The 18580-nt window shown below is 40.0% G+C and overlaps 1 protein-coding gene across 1 annotated transcript in view; it reads left to right on the top strand.

Moving 5' to 3' along the window:
• Positions 1–17295, top strand: part of LAPTM4B (lysosomal protein transmembrane 4 beta) — a 59233-nt gene extending 41938 nt beyond the window's left edge. The window contains exon 7 of the mRNA XM_008924048.3: positions 16301–17295. Within this exon, the coding sequence (XP_008922296.2) occupies positions 16301–16375 (75 nt within the window). The 3' untranslated portion in view covers positions 16376–17295. The remainder of the gene's footprint in view (positions 1–16300) is intronic.
• The last annotated feature ends 1285 nt before the right edge of the window (positions 17296–18580 follow it).

Raw genomic sequence — 18580 nt, 5'->3', positions numbered from 1 at the left:
GAGCAATGCTGCTGGGAAGAGTTTCCCAGGTCCAGCCAGGGAGGCGGGAGGAGAGTCATTAACAGCCTGGGTTTTGAATTATTTATTGGGGGTGGAGACAAGCTTTATTCAAACGCATGTCTGACTGCTTCTTTCTAGTCAGGATGAGCTCCTTCATCCCTAGGTGACACAGTCTGTGTCCATCTCTTGCACATCCTTCCCTGACAAGCTCCATGGACACGCACCAACACAGTGCACTTAGTGATGTGATGGAGGAGCTGATGTGCTCCTGAGCAGCCTCTTTCTTTCTTCTGCTCTTTGCTGAGCTTCAGCGAGGAACAACAGTATGTAGGGGTAATCCTCATCCTTCTCCACTGTGAATCAGAAGATTTTCTTCCCTTCCTTCACCCCCCAAAATCACAGACTCAACAAGATTTTTTTTGTCTACATTGAGAAACAGCAACAAAAACCTCTCTTCATGTGACTGTAAAAAAGTAAGCTCAATACAATTGGATAAAAAATGGTTTCAAAATGAAGAGTGGAAGAGTAAGACTTTGAAAGTTGAGTGCCAAGAACCTTTGAGAGTTTAGGACTCATGAGGAAACCTTATGAAAATTTGAAATGTTGTGATAGGTCACTGCTGTCTGTTGAAATGTATAATATTCTACCAACACTGAAGTCTACTTCTGTATTAAAATGATTTTTTTTTTAATGAATTCTGGGAAACTTCTTTCAGCAGGGCTTCTTCATGCCAACATGCCCTTAAATCATAAACTACAGGTTTCTTTAAAAATGTGAGTCAATCTCTGCCCTCTTCTTTGAAATAAGTATGTTATTTGTAGAATCAAACCTGCTAACTGAATTCCAACAGGTCATATCTGCAGGGTATGCTCTCATCTTCAGGGATATTTTTTATATATATTTATCAGCATCATTAGCTAAAAGAATCTGTACAAATGCAAGTGAAAATCTAAGTTTAAATATGAGACTGGGCATAATTGCTGCAACCCAAAGTAAAAGTTTTAAATGTCATAGAATCACAGAATGGTTTGGATTGGAAGGGGCTTCAAGATCATTTAGTTCCAACCCCCCACCATGGGCAGGGACACCTTCCAGTAGACCAGGTTGCTCCAAGCCTCATTCAACCTGGCCTTTAACACTTCTAGGGATGGAGTGTCGACAGGTTGTCTAGGCAGCCTGTGCCAGTGCCTCACCACCCTCACAGTAAAGAATTTCTTTCTGATGTCTGTAATCTAAACCTGCCCTCCTTCAATTTAAAGCCATTCCCCTTTGTCCTGTCATTAGATGCTCTTGCGAAAAGTCCCTCTCTGCTTTCTTGTAGACCCTATTTAGATACTGGACTGTGCTATAAGGTCTCCCTGGAGCCTTTGCTTCTCCAAGTTGACACAGTAGAGGTGTTCCAGCCCTCTGGTCATCTTTGTGGCCCTCCTCTAGACTTGCTTCAACAGATCCATGTCCTTCATATGTTGGAAGCCCCAGTGCTGGATGCTTCTTTGTTTATAGAAGGAATTTGTCTTAAAATTCATCATTCCATATATACATATATATATATATATATGTATATATATACACACATACACACATAATAGTCTGAATTGCTTGGTGCTATGTGTTTGCTCTGGTGTTCCCAGCACAAAAATTTCCAGTTAGTTCTCCCCAGTCAAACTGGTTCTTATAAATATAATGCTCATAGATCTGAACTGTAACTAACCTGTATGAGATAATCTGATTTTTGTCACTCAGTGTAAGTGGTTTAAGCCATCCTTTTTGCAATTGTGCCATCTGGAACTTACAGACGTCCTTCCACGGCGGACTGTGAACAGGATTTTCCTGCTGCCCCTGTTAGGTGAGAGGTCCTCCTTCTGTGACCTTTGATCAAAGTTTGACACCACATGAATGTACATGGCTTGGCTCCATGGACAGATTGTTATGGCATGGGGGAAACAGCTGGGGCTGGGCAGGGGAATGACCTGACCCCAGATGGGAATATGGATCTCCCTGCTCTAAGTGTTTTCCCAATACTTCTCTCCCCCAGTTTATGGAGGTATCTGTAGGAGATTTTGGCATGGCAGTAATGTGGCTCCCCTGCAGTGAACCATAGTAACCTGAGGATTGTTTTTCCACTTTCCCAACCTGGGATTGCTTTTTCCTGCTAGCTACTCAAATGCACCATGGATGAAGATTAATTTTCCACACCAATTTAAACTGTCACAGCAGTGCCATGGAAATGTTCATCCAATGTGGAAAAATTGCCAGTGTACAGGTGCAAAAGATAACCCAAAGTAAGACATTTGTTCTCCAGAGCAGTAGCAGTTCTGTTGTGCTCTTAGACAGCCAGGGGATTTCATTCTGTTTATTTTTAACTCTCACTGAAGCCAATCAATGGAAGTTTCATCTCCAGTCATGCTGCCAGTGGGGATAAAACGTAAAGCCGTAAATCTTTCTTCAAAGTGGGATTTAGATCTTTATGTGCTTTATAAAATCGTTTCAATAGATCTTACCTAACATACATTTATACACAATGGTTAATAAGTTGCTTTTTTAAAAAATGCAGATATATTCCCTCTGTGGACATGACCTCAGCTAAGCAGCCTGTAATTAAACAGTCAACACTTTTGTTTACTTTCCCTTTCTCAAAGCAATTGGAGACTTATTTGAGAAGTGCAGAGTTATATCTTTCATTTCTGATGGATGATTCCTTTGAGCAGAGGAAGAATATTCTTCAGTAAGGTTGGAAGAGCCATTCTTTGTGTTATTCTACATGTGTGGAAGGTAATTTATTTGGCTATGGACGGAGGGAAGGACCCTTAGACTCATGCCATTTAAACAGACTGAAGCATGAGACGGAGCCCAGAGACCAACAAACCATACACAGGAGCTCTTATTTTTCATAAGTGCTTTGAGACCTGTGATTTCGAACTACAGAGCCAGTTTGGGGATACATGTTTGAGTAGAAGACAACTTGGAGGAAAATCTTACTTTAAAGATATTTTCCACAAAAATCCTACAGACTTGTCAGTGTTCACCAGGCAGCAGGTTTTGTGTGGCAGTCTGTATGCATAACATTGTTACTGGGCCACTAGATCACAAACATCTTTTTGCAGTGAATAGTAACCATGAAGGTACTTTAAAATCAGCCACCACCACAACTGAATAGCCCTCCTGGCTCACCCTCCAAGTCCTTCTCAGGGCCTCCAGGTGAGTCCAAGCAGAGGACCCCTGACCTTCCCTAGTGGAAAACTGTCTGATAAAGCCCACAAGAGGAAAAGCATGTAAAACAGGAGACAGAGAAGAGGAAGAAGAATCGGGGGCAATAAAAAAAAGGGATGCAAGTAGAACTATGCAGTGCTTTAAATAAAGGGAGTGATTAGTTAGTAACCACATGCAATAGTCTACATGAGACCCAGGACTGTGGTTTAAATGCTGGATCTGTTTTTCTGGAGAATTGCACTTGTAAACATTCCTGGAGTAATGACTTCAGTGAGTGAATCTTCAGAGGGCTCAAGCTTCATGTAGAGGCCACCATTCACATCTTGATAGTGTGCATGTGCAACATGTGCACTTCTTCCTCATTCGTTTGACTCTGAATTGCAAAAAAGTATCATGGCAGTCTGTGTCTGCCAACAAACAGCTATTCAGCTATTCAGCTAGCATTTCAACTTCTACTTGCAGAGAAGTTACATCCCTAGTCAGCTGGCCTTTAATCTTAGCAACGAGATTGTTCCTTCTTATTTCTTCTTTTTCTTTTTTTAACTTTCCATCTTATCATCTATACTCAGCTCTTTCTTCCACTGTTTCCTTGTCTATGGAAGATTTTTTTTTTTTTTTAAGTTCAACCTACCCTGTGGTCTGAATTGCTTCATGCTGCCTGTTTGCTCTGTTCCTTATTGCTATTGGCTAATTACATTTCTTGCTATAGGTCTCACCTATTACTAGGTAGCTACTAGTCAAAAGCCAGCTCTACTGCTTGGAACAGGCTATTAACAGGGTCAGTTTCAATCAAATATCTTCTGAAGTTTAAAAATAAAATTTCCAAAACATTTTCACATGTCATTACAGTAATTAAATTTACTTGCGAGTTAAATCACAAAATCAAAATATACATGGTTATCTATTTTCCCCACTACATTTTTATTTTAAATACAAGAATTGTATTTGTTTGCAGCCCACATACTGGAACTTTTCTAATACATGACAATTCGTTAGAGATTTGCAATAGAAATAGGCAAATCTGTTCTCAGTGTTCATAATTAGATTAAAAAGAAGACATGAAATGGGGATATGTACTTTAAATCTTCTAGATATTTTTGGATTCACTAATGGTGTGTGTTGCAATGCAGGAGAAAACAGTGGTTATAAATTAACAGTATTTCTTTCTTTAGTGCTTTTTTTCCTGACAGGGTTGATCCATTACCATCTGACAGCTGATGTTTTTCGGGCATCAAAACATAAGTCAAAGTCTTCAGTGTAATTCCAAGGATACATATCAGTGCGGTAAAAGTCAATGACAACTTAAATCCCAGTTGCCAAGAATATATGGGTGTTAAGCTGAGCTGTGTGTGAATTTTCCAGGTCAAGCTCAAGTCATAGTTACACTGTGCAACAACAGATGGGGGAGGTGAGAATTCGCTCAGGCAGGTGTTGCTCAAACAGTGAAAGGCAGCAGGGTGTGAGAGGCAGAGTCCCAGCAGCAGTTAGCTGTGTCGTGGCTTTATAGCCACAGAGTTGGCCTGCATTGGAAGCCCTGCCCTGCTGCAGAGCTGCTCCCCCAGGGGTGGTCCTGCTGCAGCTCCGGCACTACCTCATCTGGTGTCTCTTCATCGCATCCTCTTGCACAGCACAGCCCTGGCCTTTGCCAAGCAGAGGAGCAATTCCTCACACATCCGAGTCCCTCCCACCCCAAGCCTCTCTGCTGAAGCTTTTGCAGCCCCAAAACCGTGCAGATGCCAAAGGACCATCAGCCATCAGCTGGACAGGCAGGAGCAGCAGCAGCTGGTGGCTCAGCGGGTGGCTGTGTTCTCTCAGAGGAGCACCCAGCTGCCCCCGTTTGGCTGAGGGTGTGACAATAATTGAGAGGTCCATCTTTCTGTAGTTATTAATGGCTTTTGGTGACCTGTGGACTTTCAGTCTGATTTCAATTCACTTTAGTGGCTCCCTTAGAGCAGTTATGCTCTTCCCAAGAATCCCTTGGGACTCTTTATGGACACAGGACTGTCCACTGCGGTCTGTTCCAAACTGCACAGCACTTGTGGTTTTGGTCCTCTGTCTTAATAGCAGTGGAGAAAGCGAGGTCTGCTTTAAATTAACTCCGTGACAGACACTCGGCTTTAGAAAGAACAAGGTTGAGTGGGTATTCATCTACCAAATTTAGGAGATAGGCAAAAGTTTGTGGGAGTTTCTGGATGATAGGTGCTTTACAGATGTGATCTATTCACATTAATAGCTTTTTTAATAAATACAGACAGAAGCCTTTCCAGCAATGTCTGTAATGCAAGCGTGGCTGTGATAACCACACTTTTAGGAGGTGACAAGTCCTGTTAAACAATTTAGCTGTTTCATGTGACCTATTCCCAGGTTTCTGTCTTGTTAACTCTTGAGTGGGATACACAGTGTAATCATAAGAGGAGATAAGGTTAAAAAGAGATGCAGTTTAGCAATTAAAAAGTCCATCAAAAGAGGAGTGCTCTGTCACGGTTTCTGCACTCAAGACACCACACCAACCATTTGTTACACAGAATAAAAGTATACTTCAATGTCTTCAGTACTGGTGACCTGCAGACAAGTATACCCTAGAAAGCATGTGCTCATCCAGAAAATGCTTATTTTTAAAAAAATTAAGGAACAATGGAAAAAATAAATATGTTTTGCCTATACAAAATCATGAGGTGCAACTAAAGATGCAGCAGTACAAGGCTGACCAAGATGTAGGAAATACTTCTGTGGCCTGAGGTGGACTGTCCCTCCATGCCTTTGAGTGGAGAGAGTAATTACATCATTATTCTAGATGACTATTATGAGGTTGTATATGATGGAAAAAGACAATAGCTTCCTGAATCCAATTTTCTTCCCATGAAAGGGTAATCACAATCTGTTCCTAAATGTTGCTGTGTCCTAGTTATATATAGATTTATTCTTCTATCTGGAGTGCTGAAAACATTGTGCTGCTTCATTACAGAAATTCATAAACTTGTGTAAAGTTTCTTAAATAGTGTCTTGGAGAGCTGGTGGCTTGGAATAAACAAGCAGTTTTGTCAAATAAAAACAAGCCAGCTCTAACTGCACAGATGATTTTGCAGCATTGAGCCCTACTTCTTTGCTGAATGGAGCTATAAATTATCTCTGATCTATTCTGCTTACAGTTACTCCGTCTGTAATCGTTCTAGTGTGGTTTCTAAAGGAAATGCATACATATAAACATGAAAATACTTCCTGTACATGTTGAGAGGAAGATTTCTTGGGATTTATTTGACAGATAACATATAATGAAATCCTTAAATAGTAATTAACTAGCACACTTTGGACAGATTTTTCAAGCAAAAACATGCAAATGAAACCAGAACAGCATCTGTGCATAAAGCAAAGTCAAACATTTTTCATTTCAAATTAAATATGTTTTGGGCTCAGATATGAAGCTTTGGCTTTGGGCCTATACCCAGGGCTTTTTTTATCTGGGACAAGGGAAGGAGAAAAAGAAAGAAAGATGGGAACTGTATTTTTTAAAACATTGCTCTCTGACTTCATCAGAAACAGTTGCTTTGACTGGACTCATTTGAGCAGAGCATCCGTTTACATTGTAAACAGCCACCTCTGAAGCAGATATTTATAAGCAGTTATTTATAAGAATTGCTTCTAAAGGGCAGTTGATCTCATCTGGAAGAGTGTCTAACCCAGGTCAGGTGGCTGAAAGTGCCTGTTGCTTCCCTGAGCATGAAGGAAGATTCATGCAAATGTAGGTCAGCTCCTTCTCCGGCATCCTTCTGACTGAAATGCTTCTCCACATGCCTGATCTTGGAGCTCTCTCTTCAGCCTGCACTGGAAACTGTCAAGTGAGTTTCTTGGTAGGAAGAAAGTAACTGTGGACTGCACTGCAGGGGAGCAAGGATCCTTAGTGGGATGAAGGAGGGCAGAACAAGAGAGAACATGATAGAAGTCTTTAAAGTCATGAGTGGCAGAGGATGTAAAGGAGGAACAACTGCTCACTGACTTAACAAAAGAACTAGGGGATATTCAATGAAATATCTATTGGCAGGTTTCATAGCAAACCAAGGAAGGTATTTCTTCATTTAACATCTAGATGAGCTGTAGAACTGCTTGCCACAGGACACTGTGGTGCTAGAAGTCAGCATGGGTTCAAAAACAGGCTAGAAAAATCAGTGGAAGAAAAATTCCTATAATGAACAGTAATTCAGCAAGTCCTTGATGTTCAAATTTCCAACAGTCTAGAGAATATTCTGGGCAAGTTGTAACTATATGTGCTTGCACTGCTCTTTCTTAATTTCTTCCATCGTTCTGTCTTGCACCTGTGTTTCTTTATCATCCATCACTAATTACTGTGACCTGGATGGAACTTTTATCTGATCCAGGAGAGCTGTCCCTACATGCAAGTGCTAAACTGCAACATGATGAAAGCTAATCCCTACTTCTGTCTCCAGTGCTTGTCTTGTATGTAACATCTGACTGCGTCTTACCACAGAATTATTATTATTCCTCACTGCTGGAAAAAAGCTCCCGGTTCTCCTGTCAGTCTTTCCATACAGTCAGTATAAAGTGTCGATTCATGTTGAGTGGTTAAAGAGAAAACTGAAGTCTGCGTGGATTTAGGTTTAATACTTCCCGTTTCTCCCGCTGGGGCAGCCTCACCTCGAGTTCTCTGTGCAGTTTTGGGCACCACAATATAAAAGAGATATAAAGCTATTAGAGAGCATCCAAAGTGGGGCTGTGAAGATGGTGAAGGGCCTAGAGGGAAAGCTGTATAAGGAGAAGCTGAAGTCACTTGGTCTGTTCAGCCTGTAGAAAAGGAGACTGAGAGGAGACCTCATTGCAGTTACAACTTCCTTGGGAGGGGAAGAGGAGGGGCTTCTCTGTGGTGACCAGTGACAGGACCCGAGGGAATGGCCTGAAGTTGTGTCAGGGAAGGTTTAGGCTGGATATTAAGAAAAGGTTCTTCACCCAAAGGGTGGTTGGGCACTGGAACAGGCTCCCCAGGGAAGTGGTCATAGCACCAAGGCTGCCAGAGTTCAGGAAGAGTTTGGACAACACTCTCAGGCACATGGTGTGACTCTTGGGGCTGTCCTGTGCAAGGCCAGGAGTTGGGCTTTGATGGTACTTGTGGGTTCCTTCCAACTCAGTATATTCTATATTTTATGAACTCTTGAGACCCCATTATAGAAAAAGCACATTTCTTCAGACACTCTTCATAAATGCTACTTCTTCTCTCCTTACATAGAGAAATATTAGAAACTTTTGAAGATCTGCCTCAATAAAATCAGTATATATAGTAACTTCCAATAAATTTTGTACAGGAGATAAAACAAGTGCTACATTAATAAGCTTATTTTGACTTAATACTTAAATTTTTTTAAATTTTATTTGAAATTTATTTGAAATGACCTTTCAAATAAAATACAAAATTGCTTATATAATCAGTGATATTTACATATAGTCCAGAGCTAACTGTCCTACAAATTACTAAAGGAAATAGCTGCCACTTGGTGCCTCAAATCTCCAAAATGGAACTTGAATTGAGAAGATCTGTAGTTCAGAAATTTTTAAGCAAAAAATACACCTTAATTTTTACATTTTCCTTTGTAATCTCAGACTTCCCAGAAGGAAACCACATTGCCAAATTTGACAAGAAAACATTGCCAAGAGGGAATGATTCTCATCCTTCCCTGCATACAGAGTGAAGCAATCAGCTGGCTGTAGCTATGTATGCACACAGACATCTTCTGTTTTCCCCAGGTGATCCTCATAACATTTGCGTGGTCCAGAGCAGTTGGGACTGTCGTGAACCAGACAGGTGGTCGTGGGCAGCCTTCTCTCCAGAGCTGTTTGTAGGCTGGCTGCTTCCTTCACTGCAGCTGAACGTGGTTTAGGTTGTGGTTACTGGCTCCTCAAAGCACCGCAGCTGTGGGAGGAAATTCCACTCCTCTTGGCTGGGTGAATGACAGGACAGCAGGGACTTAAACACTAAATTAATCAATGTGATGGTATACCCTGTTTAACCCTCTCCAAACTGCACAGTGGTATCAGATTGGTACAAGTCGATGGTTGGTCATGGCTGGAATCACAGAGATGAAATGAACCCAGAGCAGACAACTGGTGGAACCAAGCATGTGCAGCTTATAACCTCGTCTTTCAGTTCAATTGTCTCTGAACCTGATGAATTGGTCTTGTTCTGCATAGAGGAGAAAACTTATCCTGAACTAGGAAAGGCATGTGGTGACTGTATTTCAGCCTGCAGCTGTGTCAGTGTTTGTCCCATCACCAAGCCAGGGGCCACACATTGGACAGAGGCTGCCAGAAAAGGAAATACTTGTGGTTCAGGCCTTTTAAATGGCTCAGCACTGGCTCCAGCATACACTCCCCATCTGCCTACCACTGTTCACCTTGTAGTTACTCTCCCTCCTGTTTTAAGTAAACAAAGAGTAAGGCCTGAGCCCTGAGCCCACCGACTCTTTATATGTGAGCTGTGTGGAAGAAAAGGCTTCTTTTGCCCTCTCCTCTTTTCCTCCCCACATATTCGCATGGGCCTTCCCTAACATTTGGGTGTCTAAAATGTAAAGGTCACTTCTCCAGAATGATGTGCAGTGCATACAGGCTGTGGTGAAGAGCTTGGGGTAAACACTTCCAGGCATAGGCTGAAATTTCTGTAAATATATATTTGTTTTGTAAGTATTTCCACTATTAAGCACCCATCTCGTACAGTCATATGCTAGTGTTATCAAAGAGAGTTTTAACTATGTCTTAAGTTTTCCAGTCTCTTTTAAGATGCTTCAAATAATAGGCCTGTTTTACAAATGGGAAATCCTTCTAAGGCAAGGTCAAATGATTTGTCAGAACTCCAAAGGGCAGCAACAGGACCAGGATTAAACTGAAGTAGTAATGACCCCAATTCCACACAACTGCTTATTGTCACCTGTCCCTGTCAGCTCTGTGATGTAATGTGGAGTCCTTCAGCATAAAGGGCTGGAGTTTTTACTGAAAAGCTGCATTTTGAGAAAATATCCTGAATGCTTCCTAAAACTATCAGTTCTCTCCGTAGACATTTTTGATCTATAGCTTTTTGGCATTATCAGGTGCATCTCAGCTCTAGAAGGTGTTGGAGAAAAGTATGTTAGAGCTGTGTCTGACAATGTTTGTTTCTCATAAGACATCAGCAAGGTTTTTTGTAATGGGAACTCACAGATGTTTCATATAGCAGACAAACAAAATGCTCAAACAAACAAAATGTTCAAACTCAAAGCCGTTTTGTGGCAACTCTACCGTTCCACCCAGTGAAGAATATAAATGAATATGGGAAAAAGTGATCCAAACCTTTTTGAAGACACAGAAAGATTTCTGTTGAGTTCATTTCTCTGAGTTTTGGGTGAGACCCTTAAAAATGCAGAAATAATCAAGTAATGGAATATTTAAATTTACTCATACAGAACCAAGAACATTTTCTCCTCTAGAAAGAGATCATCTAAGAGCTTGAGTTCAAACAAGAATCACTGCAGCAATATGAGAAATCTTGTACATATGCTGAATAATTTTTTTTCCTATAAGTTCAAGTAAATGTGAAATCAGCAAAGTGATTATTGAAATTATGCAACATACCTCCCCCAAAAAACAAACAAGAGAACATGTTTAAAACAAGATTTAATTACAAACTGTTTAATATACAAATATTTGCCTATGTTTCTTTTTAGAGATATTTCTAAACAGTGCCTTTAAAAACTTATTCTCCAAAACCAGATTAACCAGGATGTAAAAAATATGAAATGACATATGCTTATGTTACGTGAATATGTTACAGCCATTGGCAAACTTGTTTGGTGATTATTTTATTCAGAGAAGGTCATCCCGTATCATGTGCTTTGTAATAGAGACATGTTTATGTAATACAATTATCCAAACCACTCAGATGACACTAGCTAAGTCAGGAACAGGATTTCTTATGGGTCAATTATGGATTATTTCTGCATATTATACAAGATTGCTCATCACAAAATGTTTAAATGGTATTGGAAACGAAGCCCAGCACCCAGGACTCCCTGTTCCACTTGAGCATGGTGCTACATAGCCACAGTTTCTCCTATTTTCTTTCTTTCCCTGCAGATTCTTGTATGCTTGGCTTTACTGTGCAGCAGGAGGATAAAAAATTGTCCCTGGAAACTAATTAAAACTTTATGTCTGGAGCATTCACATGGCAGATTGGAGCTGTGGGTTTCACCCCTCTTGGTTTGGGATCCCCTAGAGCTCTGGTCACAGTCTTTGTGCAATGCTTTTGTCACCAGACAACTGTACAAATAGAGTGCATAATGTCATATTAAAGGATGTTGTTAAAATGGTACATGGTTCTTAAACACAATTAATGCAATTATAGGGCTTGTGAAAGAAGTCAGGAGCTTCTGTCCTTTGGATTTTAGGCATCCTATAGGACTGAAGCCTGCAACTATCTAATCTTCCAGACTTGCTTGCTGGTCTACTGATAAAAAGCCAGAATGTCTTCACATGGGGATCACTGAGTTCCAAAAAAATGTGGGTCCTTCATACTTACTTTTTATAGTAACTTGTGGGTGACAATCTCAAACACTCTGCAAACATTAATCCCAGAGCATTCAGGGAACTAACATACATTTTTCTCAATTCACAACAAAGAAACAAGGAAATGCTCAAATGTTATGCCTAGGAAGCAAAATGTGTCAGTTGTCCCAGTGGATATTCTGCCTTGAGGATACCATGTACCTAAAATATGCATATATTTTTTGTACTTTGTGAATTAGTTTAGACTGCATGCATTATAATGAGATTTGTAGATAAGACTGAATAGTGAGTTTCTGTCTATTTTTCTAATTTCTGAATTCACTCTTTGGCTCAGTGACTGGCTTCCATTTTATGTGTCTGGAGAGCATAATGTACTGCCTGAATAACTATGCTGTTTTATTTCCAAGGCTCCTATCTGCTTCGATTAGCCATGCTGAAATTTAAAATTAACAAAAGAGAAGGGTAAACTATTCTGATCCAGATTTTCATCTCAGCTACTTTGGTATAAATTCAGTGATTAAAATTCTAATGAAATTATCTTTTCTTCGAGATTTTTGTAAACTGTTGGGCATTTTAACAGTAAACAGATAAAAGCTGAGATAATGCAGGTTTTATTATATTCCTCTCTTTTGCCAAAATAGATTTAATTGAGAAAAGATGGAAAAATTATCAAGGGAAAGTAAGAGCCTGAAACTCTGGGTTTTTTAAAAAAATAATTAAAAGGTAGTCTTACAGAGGCAGAGTTGTGGGATTTATAATTACAGAGTGCTTGAAGAGTTATTCAGTCTGTCATGGAAACTGAAAGTTGATTATTTAGACTTAGAGTTGACAGATGATTAAGTAACAGTAACAAAACCACAGGCTGAAAGTAAAGCAGTTAAATTAGTTTGAAGGGCTTTTACTATACTGATGACGTGAGATATTTGATGTCCAAGCTGGTGCCGTGTATTCCACAGACTCCAAGTGTTTTCTTCCACTTCTTGTCTGTCACATTTATTCATCTTAAGCTATGTTTAACATTCTGTCCATATTTTCTTTGTTTAGCTCAAATACTGCTGGGCAAAGGTAGTAATTTTGAATTCTGCTCATTATACACTGATTATTTTTTATCACTGTTCTGTCCATGTTAGGGAATGATATTTAAATATTGAAGCACAAAAATGTGTAGGGAGTAAGCCTTGTAAAGTTGTCACTGACAGAACTGTTCAGACAAATAACTTTTGCCAGCAGTAAGTGACCCCAAACTTTACAGACATTTGGCAAATACTTTTTACCCTTCTAGTGTAGATATTTTCTTGTGAAACTTCTGAACCCTTTTAGCAGTATCCCCAGTTCGTACCCCACATTCTTTGAATATTTTTATAGAAATCCATATGCCTTAGGATTTAGCCAGTGATTTCTCCAAAAGGATTCCTGTAGGTATTGTTACGACTGGTCTCTGATGAGGGGTAACTGAGGTTCCTTTTGATAAATCCCTTGGGGTGAATTAGAGTGGGATGATACTCAATGACCAGTGTATATGAGAGGCAGATTTATTTTTAAACAATTTAATTGCAGCAGAAAGGAGGTATGTGTCCCTTTTGGTTCTTCTCTATAAAAGTATAAAAATACCACGAAGAAAATATATAAGGAAAAGAAAGAAAGAGAGGGAAAGGATAAGAGCAGATAGTGGCAAGGAAAGATATAACCATCCATGAATCCAGGAATGAGACTTAAATGTTGTGCTTTGTATGTCTGTGGTTGGAGTAATGGTCACAGTCTTGATCTGTTGGGGGTGGGGGCCTGGAAAACAAAAAGTTCTTCAGACTACATACATTCAAGTTAGCCTGGAAATGCCTAAATCGCTCACCGGGGAGGGGATTCTTCATGTCTAATACAACACTGAGGAGCACACGCAGTTTTCTCATGAGAGTTCCCAAAGACTTGGGGGATGCTTTGGGATCCTTGGTGGTCCAGTGCCCCCCCTAGGGATATGACCACTGTTTGACCCTGCTTTCGTACTTGCGCTGTATGTTGTGTGGTCATCATGGACCTGAACAGAAAAATTGTCTCCAGAAAGGTGCTGCCCTCCTTTCACACAGCCCCCCTTTCCCCGCAAGTCCTGTTAGAATTTGCCCGCTTGACTGGTCATCAGTGTTTGAGGCACAGCAGTGCATTAACTCCTTACTGTCCAGGCTTCTACAGGTATTCCTATCTTCCATCACGTCTTTTTGAACTGTTGGTAAGTGAGAAATTGTCTTCTGAGAGTCCTTGGGGCCATTGACCCATGTATGAGTTTTGGGTCTGTAGAGTGAAGAAGAGTGCTCATCTCCCAAGAGGCAAAAGCCTCACCAGGAGTCTGTTCTCTTGGACAAATTTTGTTTCATAAGGAGTGAAAGGAATGGAGAAGATCACTCATATCAGTAATCCTCCGGGCCAGGAGACCTACTGCAAATGATAGTAAGCTCAATGATCGAGTAATAATAGTGATGCAACCACAGCAGTCTTAGGACACATTGATCTAAAAGAGGATCAGAGCATGGAGAGAGGTATTGTCCTTTATTTGTCAGCCCATCTTTATCAGCTGAAAGATGGACAGCTCTTTGGATTGCATCTGCTGTCATTTCTTATCACACCTGATGAAACAGACTCTGAACCTAAAAGGAATGAACCGCAGGTTGGGGCTTAGCATCAAAAGAGTGCAGTGAAACAGCTAAATCTTCACAAAGTGAACTTGATTCATTTTCAGAGTAATCTGTAGGTAATATTTAATTACTAATTATATTGTATTGTAACAAACTAATGGACATGTTTCAGTATTTTTGAGAAAATTGTGCTTTTTTTAGTAACATGCGGATTTTATTAGAAACCCTATTATTAAACTTATGATCAGTACTAGGGAGAGGATTTCAGTTGTAGTGCTTTTTACAGTTTATATGCTTTAGCACTGTGATTTACTGAGGTTGGTTGCAAAATACATTTATGATTTTTATCACAATATTTATTTGAAATTCTGTGTGCTGTCCTAATTTCACTGGATAAGTAGTCTGCCATAAGCTGCCTGCACCCTTTAAAGGTGACATAATTTATTAAACGCTTTACAAATACAAGGCTTTTTAGATTATGTAGTGCATAAAATATTGCATTTACAAGCTCAAACATATGGTATTAATGAGGAATGATGGCTCTTACAATTTCCTTTTCTAAATAATGAAACTTTTTTGATTAAAGGCTGAAGATGCCAAGGCAGCCATTCTGTAATCTAACAAACGTGCACAGATGTACTCGAACACATGAGTAAACTCATATGAGTAGAGTCTGAATCATCCTTGGAACTATTCCATAAAAGCCTGATCCAAAGTCTATTTAAATCTATAGAAAGATTCCTACTGATTTTGTATGTTGTGGTTGAAGTCTAAAAGGGATGACTATGAATGTTTCTTTGCAGAAGGCAGGTTATCAACGTCTGTAAGAACTGGTGAAATCCTGTCATGGCAAAACTTCCATTGGCTTTATTGAGATCAGGATTTTCCCTGTGTGTATTTAGACAATCAGCTTTACGTGCTCTTTAATGACCAAGAAGCGATGCTGATAAATTTGGAAATTCCATCATGAATAATTGATCTGCAGCTGCATAAAGTATCTCCTACAGTGCACTTCAGTGGTATTCTTGTACAGTATTGAGATACTTTAGGGAATGTACACTCATTCTTCTTTCAGACATCTGTTTTATCTACAGTCCTTGCTGGGATTCACAGACCAAGTGCTCCTTTCCTTTTCACATGCAAGCTAATTAATGCCAGTGTCGGTGCCATTAAAAATTGCACAGTAACTAAACATGCTTGCCTAAGCAAGTATAAATCTTGGTTCAAATCTATTCTCTGCCCTGAACTTGCATCTCCCATGTCCTAGGAAGCAGCCTGGACTCCAGTGAATGGGGATGATCTATGATTAAAGCTGTCCTAATTGCTATCAGATGTTTAAGTATTCCCTGAAATACTTTTGGGAGTGTAGATCTTCCTTCTCGTGGCTGAGTACTCCAGAAGCACAAAACTGGAGATTTATCTAGACATTGGGTAATTTGTTCTCCATTTACTTTCTTTCTCCCCACTCCAAAATAATTATTAGCTATTCCAGAGAGGGCTCAGAAAGAGAGGTTTTTGGGTCTTTTCTCTCTCTGGCTAAGCAGTTTGAGCACTCCTCCAGGATACAAGGTTTAGCACTCTTGACAGAGGAGAGCTGCAGCACAAGCAGCTACTATCACTGCCAGATTGAACAAATTCAGGTACCAGCAGTGAATGGCTGAAATCAAGCTGTCACTGGGGTTAATAAGAAATGAGAAGAAATCCTGTTCTCATGATAAAAACAAGCATACAAATTGAAAAGGACGAACTTCAAGCTAATATTGTTTCGTTTCCCAACTATTCTGCTCCTACTTAATATTTTACTCTTTTGGGGTGTTTGTTTGTTTGGTGGCAGGGGTAGGAACAAGGCCATAAGGGTTTTCTTTTCTATAAATTTTGTCATCTGACTTCTGTTTTAAAAATATAAACTTTTTTTTCCTTTCCTGCAGGTCCTGTTGCCACCATATGATGATCCTGTGAATGGAGCTGCTAAAGATCCACCACCACCTTATGTGTCAGCATAAGTGAGAGTGCTGTGTCCCTAGGGAGTATAGCTTTACTTCTCAGACATTGGAGCAATAGTTTGATAATTTCACTTCCAGGATATAACCTCTGTGGGTTATACACTGCTGTTTTGCTGACATATTGAAACCTAAATTGTATGATTATTATTCTGTAGATAGTTTTAATAACTTACTGCAACTACAGTAGTGTTTCAGAAACTAGTGAACTGGTTTCAGAACAATTCTGGGTAGCGCTAAGGTTACAGTAGTCACTGAATAGCTTTTTCCACCATGTCTGACATGCAGTGCTAGAGAACATAGAACTTTGCATTCTCAATCAGAGTCAGAGTGTAACTTTATTTTTTTTATTTGAAAAACTTCCAAAGCATTACAAATGTGTTTCTCAGATGCCCACTTTCACCTTCAGAATACAGACCAAGTCCAAAAAAGCAACATTCCAGTTCATTCCTGTTTTACAAGAATTTATGAAGTTACTATGCTGTGAAGGATGATGATTGCAAGAAGGATGAGTCTTAATCACTATTCTCATCAACCTGGCTAATGGGAAACAAATTTAATTGGGAAGGATAAGTATGGGAAATGGAGGTAGAGAAAGTGCTCTGTGGTGTGTAACAAGCCAGAACCTGTGGTCTACATGGACTCACTTTGTACCAGCCTGTAACCATTCTGATTTTCAGAAAAAAAGAGTTCTTAGCAAATTCTGATAACTTTCTTTTCCTGCCTACTCACCTTTTTCCTCTCCACTAACTTCACAAAGAGCACTTTGAGGTCACAAAATCCCTGCCTTTAAAATCACATGGTTAGGTGACAAAGCTGTGACTTTTGCACTCAATATGCAAATTTTTCCCCATTGGAATGTGCCTGTAAATATTGCAATGTTCTGCTGAGTGTAAATTAAATTATGCAGATTCTAAGATAAATGTTCCTAATGTGTGGGGAACTTATGCATGTAACTTCCTGGAGCATTAGCAGATACGTTTTACATGTTTATCATATACATCAGTGTGGGGATTTTAGATCTCTTTTATGACTGAACTGGTTTGTGCTGAGAATCTTTGTCGTGGGACTCATCCATCCATGAGTGCTTTTGTGAGGTATTTATTTCTTCTCCAGAGAAGTGCCTCCTGCACATGTAACTTTTTGTTGCTGATGAAGGTTCTACTTTTAATTGAAAAGGAAAAGGGAGTATAATGTGTGTCTCTACCTCTCATTGTTTCCCGCTGTGTTGTCTCCTCTGCATTTGGGGCGATTGAACAGGTTGAAGCTAAAATGATGCCATTGCACAACGCGCCAGGTAAAGGGCAGTGCAGAGCTGAGCCACAATTTGGAGGGGCACCAGAAGACACCGAGGTGCCATCTCTCCTGTGGCTGGGCTGGCACACAAGTCTACGCCCTTCCTAAGGAGGACACCCATTTTAACCCTCAGTGCATTGACTCCATTCTGCAGACTGAAGAAATATAGAACTTTTCCTGCCTTTTTCTGGAAAAGAATTTTCCAGGAGAACACAGGACTGACAACTTCTTTTTACAGAGATTGCAGCTATGACCTGTTTTTGCAGAAGCCAGGGAAGGAAAGGACAGACTCTTTCTGCCTGTCTCTTCCCATCCCTGGGAAAAGGCAGGTCCCCATCTCCTTCTTGGAATTTTAGTTCAGGGTTCATCTACTCTGAGATCAAACTAAGCAATGCATTTGAATGAACCAGTCCTGAAGTCCCTCCACTGATCTTTATCACAGTCCTATTTTTTTCTTCTGAATAACTCCATGTACTCTCTTTACAGATATCTTTGGGAATTAATCTGAATTTGGGGGTTGGGCTGGCTGGCTGGGCTTCTGAGCTTCATTTTCTTTCATTCTTGACAGATTTGTGAAGGATTTCAAACAGTCATCTGTTTGAGAAAAGCTGGTTGTAAATACATTGCATCTGTGTATACAAACTTCTCTACAATAAAAGGGTGTTTCCTCAAGACTATGGAAATAATTTTTGATGGTCTTCCAAACACAAACATACACAAAATCCTGTCCAATCAATCTGTCATGGCAGGATTTTCTCTGTAGAGGACCTAAGCAACAGTTTTTCAGTCCACTCACCAGTCCGTTCACCAGCTTTCCCTCTATATTGTATAAATGAAGAAAAGGACAGTAAATTCCGTAATTTATTGCACAGTAAGACCAAGAGATAATTCAAGGTGTTAGTTCATTGTCCA

This window comes from Manacus vitellinus, unplaced genomic scaffold (assembly GCF_001715985.3).
Source record: "Manacus vitellinus isolate BGI_N305 unplaced genomic scaffold, ASM171598v3 scaffold_1_pilon, whole genome shotgun sequence".
Classification (NCBI taxonomy): domain Eukaryota; kingdom Metazoa; phylum Chordata; class Aves; order Passeriformes; family Pipridae; genus Manacus; species Manacus vitellinus.
The sequence above is the reverse complement of the archived record's forward strand: the minus strand, read 5'-3'. Positions and strand labels throughout refer to the sequence as shown.